The 7,338-nt window shown below is 43.0% G+C and overlaps 1 protein-coding gene across 1 annotated transcript; it reads right to left on the reverse strand.

Annotated features, from left to right (window-relative positions):
• Positions 1-393: 393 nt before the first annotated feature.
• On the reverse strand, positions 394-7,110 carry rp9 (RP9 pre-mRNA splicing factor). Its single transcript, XM_037094082.1, has 6 exons — positions 6,782-7,110; positions 6,544-6,574; positions 6,307-6,436; positions 4,026-4,117; positions 3,483-3,544; positions 394-1,332 (listed from the first exon to the last, which is right to left on the reverse strand). The coding sequence occupies exons 1-6, from the start codon at positions 6,925-6,927 to the stop codon at positions 1,125-1,127; spliced, it is 669 nt and encodes a 222-aa protein (XP_036949977.1). The 5' UTR covers positions 6,928-7,110; the 3' UTR covers positions 394-1,124.
• Between the last annotated feature and the right edge of the window lie 228 nt (positions 7,111-7,338).

Consider the following 7,338-nt stretch of genomic DNA (forward strand, 5'->3'; position numbering starts at 1 on the left):
AACACCAGACTTCATTGGCCCAAAGGGCACGTCTCGCGTGAAGCAGAGCCGCCGATCTGACGCAGTTCCGCTGGTCGAGGAACCTGATTTGGTGAGTCGTTGAACGTGGCTACAAACTGTGAAATGATTTTAAAAAAGCAAAACACTCTGAAGTATCCCTAGACTGCCGGCAGGACAAGATGAAAAGAAGAAGCGTTCTTCGGCTGTTAGAAAGGTCAAGGCTGCAACGCGTGGTGAACTTTTTAATGATCAGATTTCTGCGGCGGGGGGTTTCTCGGCACCATCCTCAAAAGATTAAGTCGTCGACCACATGAAAGATGCTGTCACTCACGTTGAGTCAACGCCAAGATTGTGAACATGTTTGTTTTTTTGCAGCCTGGAGCCGGGCAAACATTGGAGAAAAAGAGCCATCTTTATTCTCTGAATGAGGGAACACATTCACATACATTCTTTCCCCCCCCACATCTCTGTGGCTTTTTTTTCTTTTCTTCCTTCAGAGCAAATAAGCATATTCCAACCTCAAATAATTCCAAATATTTATGTTCAGTCTCAAGCATTCAAACATTCATGCTCGCGTGGAAGACAAATTCTAACTCCCAACATCTAATTTGGACTGGTTTTTTTCCAGCTCCCTGCATTCAACACACTCTACAATCAAAGTATTTAAAAGATGTGGACAGGGATGAAAAAAAAAAAGAAATAATTTCTGGAAAAATACAATCTCTTAATGATACACTGTATTTGCTGACATGCTATCTTATTAGACCCAGCAAAAGATCTCATTCACCAGCAGGCTCGTTTCATATCACATTAGATTCATTACCCATGCAGCTAATGCACCGAGGCACACGAACGCATGCTTACTTTAGCAGCTGTTCCGTATGACCCTGTGCTGTATGATCAACAGAGAGGATGCAAATGCAAAGTCGTCGCCCTGGAGAGGATGAAACGTCTGGGAGAAGTCATGCGCAGTGGATGTACAGTTTTCAACCTGAAAGGAAAACACTTCAAAAAAAGGGTTTCCACGCTTCACTATTGCAGAAGATCTACTGCTGCTGCTACTTTCAGTCTCCTCCTACGTTTAAAGCACGTAGTGTTTGAGTGCGTCGTACGTACACGAGCACTCAATCAGAATCCGAGCAGTCACTGGTTTTGGAGGATTTGTGCTTTCTTTTCCTTTTTCTCTTCTTCTTGTCCTTCTTCTTCTTGTCCTTCCTCTTTTTCCTTTTCTTGCTGCGATGGTGGTCAGAGGAGGAAGAGGAGGAGGAGGAGCTGGAGCTGTCTGAATTGGAGGAGGTGGTGTCCTGAAGCAGCTGCTGCAGCTGCTGGATCCTGGAAAGCGGGAAGGACAAGAGGAGAAGGTGGGGATTAGAGTCAAGTGCAGAAGAACAGGAACGCACAACTGATGCGCACTCAGATGCGCCGGGGGTTGGCAGGCGTCTCAAGTGTCCTTGAGGAAGAAACTATCGCTGTCCTAGTGGCGGCAGTTCCGGACCGTGGAGTTTGCCAAGTGCCCACTTGTGTTACATATTGCAAGTACTTGCCAACAGAGGTCCGAGTGCGTGTTAAAAACTGCAGCGTGTGAAGGATTTATAAGAACATGCCGGGACACGCCTGGATAATGGGGTCATCCTGGCGCTTGAATACAAGGCTCGAGCTCAGATGACATTTAAATGTTTTATTACCAGCAAGTGTTAAACAAAGTGAGAACAACTGCTACTTAACACACAACTACACCTTAACTGTGTGAGGGGATTTCAGGGTCATTATGTCAGATTAATATAATCATTTTGCACACTTATTTATTAGAGTAAATTACCCTGTAAATTCTGGATGGTTTCGACTTGCCAAGAGACAAGTCAATGGTAAAGGCAGTTACTTAAACATCTGGTGAATGGCACAACAACTACAGGTGACTCCAGCTGCTCCCTAGCTAGGCTACAACATCACCACATCACAGAATGAGGGAGGAAGCACCACACTGCTCAATGAAATATAAAACATTTGTCAGAACGGAAGGGAAAAACTGGATATTTGACATGCTGTATTAGAAGCCACTGGAGTCCTCCCACTTTAATTAACTCAGAGAAATGAGCTGGCGCTCAGAGAGCCACGATATCAGAAATGTACAATTTTGGGAGACATCGGCCATGAAAGTGTTTCTCAGAAAACGCTTGGCAGGCTCTTCTTGTAAAGTGTCCATCAGGCCTCATTATAGTGGGGCTGATCTGGTGGAGCAAAGGGATCACCTGAACATTCAGGATGTCACTTTAATCCTTACCAATTGTCCTCAAAGTGAACTTCATCATAAAAGCACTTCATAACCTCCAGTTAATTATTAAAAATATATTATCTCTTCGCTGAAAGTCTTTGGGAAGAAAAGTTATAACTACAGCTGCAAGGATGAGTCAGTTATTCGCTAGAAAAACTAAGTTGCATGTTATTTTGCTAATCAAGAAATCCTTTCCAATTACAGTTTACTCGATAATAAAACATTACGATGAGTCGCAGCCTTATTCATCAGGTATCACATTCACAGAGTCAAATGGGGTAATTTGCTATTAAAGCCTCTGGCTGTAACAACCAATGAAAAGGGGGCGCCGGCTCTCACACACCATATCAGACTATAACCGCATCAATAATCAATCAAAAATAATAATAATCAAAAAAGATCTACTCAGATAAACAATAAAAATCTAAATCTGTGGGGTGCCGATGAAAATAACAGAAATATCAAAATAAACCTAAAAGATTAGATGTGCAATGCAAAATTTGCCATTGTTGACATGTAGATCAGAGAGTAATCATTTTTAACTGGAAATATATATAGGCACACATATTTTTTTTTAGATAACTAGCTAATTTCAACATTTTTCGTCATGAAATGTTTTACCCATTACCATGTTAAGATAAGAGACGACCGTCATAACAACTTGAGAAACAATACTGTATATGTAATTGAAAAGCAAGCCTGCTGGAAGAGGTTGGACTGTTTCGCTTCCCTTTCAAAGAAGTTTCCAAAATGAATGTGGCAGACACGCCACCAAGCCTTCAAAGCGCCACTGGCCTTTGAATAACCTTTTTGTAATGCATGCAAAAAACACACACAAGTGTGCACGGACTGCTGGTCTGCACGCTCTCTCACTCACACACACACACACACACACACACCTACAGTGAGCCTTCATAGTCGGCAAGGCTAAACTCAAACATCCTGGTGTCAAACACTATTTGTTAGAAAGCGGTACAGAGAACCAGCCACCGTGAGAGAATTTCCAGGTCACGTAAGATTGTCGCACTCTGCTGAAGGGAGACAATCAAAAACTGCAGGTTCTCAAGGGTACGAGCAAACTGTCTTGAGAGCAGCCTCAAAACTGCCTTTTTTCCTGACCTTTTAAGTTGAAAACTCTGACACTTCTTCAGGGGAAATGGCTTGAAAGCATACGAAAAACATGAATGCATCACATCACAAATGTATGTACCTCGTTTCTTTTTCATTCCTTTTGTTTTCCCGAATGACGTCATACATCGGGTCTTCATGAGCCTAAAAGAATAAAGCACAGTCTGTTATTATCTACAATGAAGAAAAATCACCCCTACTTACAGTGAGAGCTGACGCCATCCCCGCGCAACACATTCCAACCGTTGCACTGATTGTAGCGTTATGTCAGCATCTTTTAAAAACCTTCCTGTGACAATACAACGGTAGGAAAATATGATTCAGTTGCATTTATGGTAATCATTGCAGGGGCTGCGTGTCCCCGCAGTAGGTATTGTTCCATTACACAGTGGAACAGGCTGCCTGAACGAGTCTGCTGCCCACATGTTCCTCAGTGTAAACTAAATGTGTCCCGACTCTGTTGTTAACCTCAGCAGAAGGTCCCAGACACAAACTTGTCTCTGTCACAGCCGCTTGACCTCGCCACAACCCAACCCTACATTCTTGAACCGTAGACTATTACTCGATATCTTCTCTAAATAACTCTGGGTGGGCTCGTCTTTTTCTGGGCAGTGAGGAGACTCACCACTCTGAATTGCTCTAGTTTCTGGTTGCCTTTGATGAAGAACGGACACTCCTTGTCTCCGGTCCTGTGGCCGTAGCGTTTGCATCTCCAACCTGAGGCAAAAGAAGAACAAACGTCAACCTGGGTACTTTGGAAAAAGGAGCTGAAGAGAGGGGAGCGTCACTGGAGATTTGTCACAAAGAAATATCAGATGTGGGCCTTAAAGTTAGATTCTTGTCCTCAGGAACAGTCATTTGACAAAATAATCTGAACTCAAGGTCACTTTACAGGCTCTTACTTTCTACCACTTTTCATGACATTTATCTTGCAAACAGAGGATGCTCAGTTGTCATGGAGTGAGTGGTAGAGATGGAAAATGGGAGCCAGTTATTCAGCCAGCTTACAGTCGAAAATTTAACAAACAAAAGACGTTAAACTTGTACGTCTATGTTGCTGGGAACCTGTAACAAGGAAACATGTCACATGCGTCATATTCGTGCCTTTAGACCTTAACTGTCTTCAGACTCATTAAACAGTTGTGTTAACACTGAAACCACGTGCACCACTTTTTTCCGCATGGAGAACTGACCAAGGATTGATTATTTGCACTAAAGGCAGAATCATTGGCATTGATATATATAAAAATCTTTCCCATTCCTAAATAAGTGGGGCAGTCATATATACATACACACATATGAAGTCTTTGAAATTCTATACTTGTAAACCAATCCAACTCAATGATTCTCTTTTCAGGGTTTTATTCACTGAAATCACGCGCCTTCACATTCAACATTCATTTAGGAAATAGAAAAAAAATGTTTTCTTTAGTTGTGTGGTTTTAAAGAAGCCAACAGTACTAACTTGGGAAACACACGCCCTGCTCATGCGGAGCTGTGTTGCAAAATATGTGCCCCGTAATAATAAAAGACAGACCTCCTCAAACAACTCATAAATCATAATTTGTGCTTCACTGAAAAGGAGTGGGGAAGTTGTGTCAAAACTTCACGCTGTTTTAATTCTCTGCAGCTGAAGTGTTGCTACCATGAACAACTTGAGAGTCTGCGTGAAGCGAGACATGAATTCTCTGTTTGTCCTCCAAAAAGAACTAATGCGCTGCGGTTGCTTTTACATGTCCGTGTCATTCGCTGTGACGTCTCTCTGTCCCTTCAAACAGGATGACATACTGAAACGTGTTCTCAGAGGATTAAACACAGCGAGTCACTCTCGGCTTCCGCAGAACAAATGCGAACTCGTGGACAGGGTCTGTGTTTAGTGTGCGAGTGTGCGCTGACTCCCTGGCTGTTCAAGCAGAAAAAGAGAAAAGGAGTGGGACGAGGGAAAGAATGGACACTGAATATAATGACAGTCTTTGTCTGACCAAAAAGAAAGAAGGTTGTCTCTATAACACCAGTATTAATCTCTCGCCCTTCATGTTCGTCAGAGAAACAATAGATGTGGTGTTAATTGTGATGTTCTTATGGTTTCATCTATCACCCATGTAAGACTGCTGTCCACACATGGTGGAGGTTTACTCCCACCTACAGTTCTTGAACCATAAGTGCTGCTGTTACTTTTCTCACTGATAATAAACTTGAACACCTTTTCAGAGCCTTTCAATCTCATAGAATAAATGTAACTTTATAAAATTACAACGGCCAAGCGAACTATTTAAATTGAAGTGGCTGCACCCACATCATGCCATTATAAATGAAGCATTGTGGTGTGACAGATGGGTCCTGGCCCACAAATTGTACTGTCCAGATGTGAGATGCCTGTTTGGTACAGAGCTCCGGGAAAACTCACATCATCATCATATTTGTATTTTCTTTTGTGAAAATGAAAGGTGAAAATGACCATTCCCCCAAAATCGCGGCCCGTACGGCGAATGCAAGACTTGCAGCAAAATAATCACCCGTATCCATTTGCTAGTGGGTTTGTTGGTTTGTCAGCAGGATTAACCAAAAACTGCTTAACGGATTTCCACAAAACTTTGATGGAGGATTGGGTCTTGGCCCAGAATAGAACCGATTAACACTGAGGTGACGATCTGGATAAAGGGGACAGATCCAGGAATTTTTTTTTTCTGTAAAGCTGAGAGACAGGGCATTTTCTTGACATTTTCACAACTTTTACTGGCACATAATGCTCAGATCTTGATGGGAAAAAAAGTCAGGCGTATTTAGGTGTTTGATGGGGAGGTGTGCAAAGTGTCTTGGTGGTTTGGGGGAATATCTATCGACCAGGTTTTTGCAGAAACAACACTTAGCTGTTATAGCTGCTGATTTCGAATGACTGTACTCACACTGCATCACCTTCACCTCCTTCCCCAGAGGCATCCACAGCCCCTTGGTAGGGGCGTGAGCCAGGAAGCTCCTGGCCGCCTCATTTCCTGGTTCGGCAGGAATGCAGTCCTCCGGTTTGTCCTCATGTTCCTGCAACAATAGCTGTCAGCTCGGAACATTTCTTGGAGCGAACAACAACTTTCCAAAACAAAGTCTTTGGCACTCGGTAAACATAGTTTTTGAGTGAGCAACTTCACCTTTATGAATCCTGGCGGAGGTTTCTCATAGCTACATGAACGACAGAGGACACTGACGTTATTTTTTTACGTAATTACAGACTCTTTCAAACTTATGTTAGCTGCTAACCCCAAACTGGCTAATTAACTGCCAAGAGGGTGTAATACTTAGTTACGATTGAAAACATGGATATCATATTTATAATTCATACACAAGTTTGCAAGCGAAAAAACTGTGGTTGTAATGAATAACACTCACAACGTCTCGACGTGTTTCAGTGTTTGGACTTGCTGGCTGAGTTTCTTCGCATGTGTTTTGAGTTTCTCCATATCCTGTCTGGAGGTCTTGTGTCTCTTGTGCTCTCGTCTCTCCTCCTTCTCTCGAGTTCGCTTTCTGCCCGACATGTCGACGAACTCTGCCCCCCAACACAAGGCATTAACTCATAAACGAGGCTGAATTAAAAGGACACTGTGTGTAAACTGTTGGCTGACTGTGAGAGGCGACGGGGTAATGAGCTAACCAGTAGCTTCCTAGCAAACACTTCTCTGCTGCTGCTGCTGCTGCTGCTGCGCTCCACTTCCTGTGCAGCAGGATTGGTTAGTTAAAGTCCGGCGCCACCTGCAGGACATGCGCAGTAACGCAGGATGTGCTGCGGGATTTAAGGCAGACGAGCTCTCTCTGAACACCCCCACAGCAGTGCAGGCACACAGTTATATTCACCAGCAGTTCTCATTAAAGTACTGTAGTCACTTAACTGCACATTTATGTACAGCTTTTTTCTTTTCTCATCACAAACTAACTTTCCATCATGCTTT

Source organism: Acanthopagrus latus, chromosome 3 (genome assembly GCF_904848185.1).
Source record: "Acanthopagrus latus isolate v.2019 chromosome 3, fAcaLat1.1, whole genome shotgun sequence".
NCBI lineage: Eukaryota > Metazoa > Chordata > Actinopteri > Spariformes > Sparidae > Acanthopagrus > Acanthopagrus latus.

Bases quoted from the DNA above. Each gene is read 5' to 3' on its own strand.
- rp9 (XM_037094082.1), bottom strand. From the start codon at position 6,927: ATGTCGGGCAGAAAGCGAACTCGAGAGAAGGAGGAGAGACGAGAGCAC. The intron at 6,575-6,781 runs GTGAGTGTTATT...TCGTTCATGTAG, and splicing joins CTGAAACACGTCGAGACGTT to CTATGAGAAACCTCCGCCAG. The intron at 6,437-6,543 runs GTGAAGTTGCTC...CTATTGTTGCAG, and splicing joins CTCCGCCAGGATTCATAAAG to GAACATGAGGACAAACCGGA.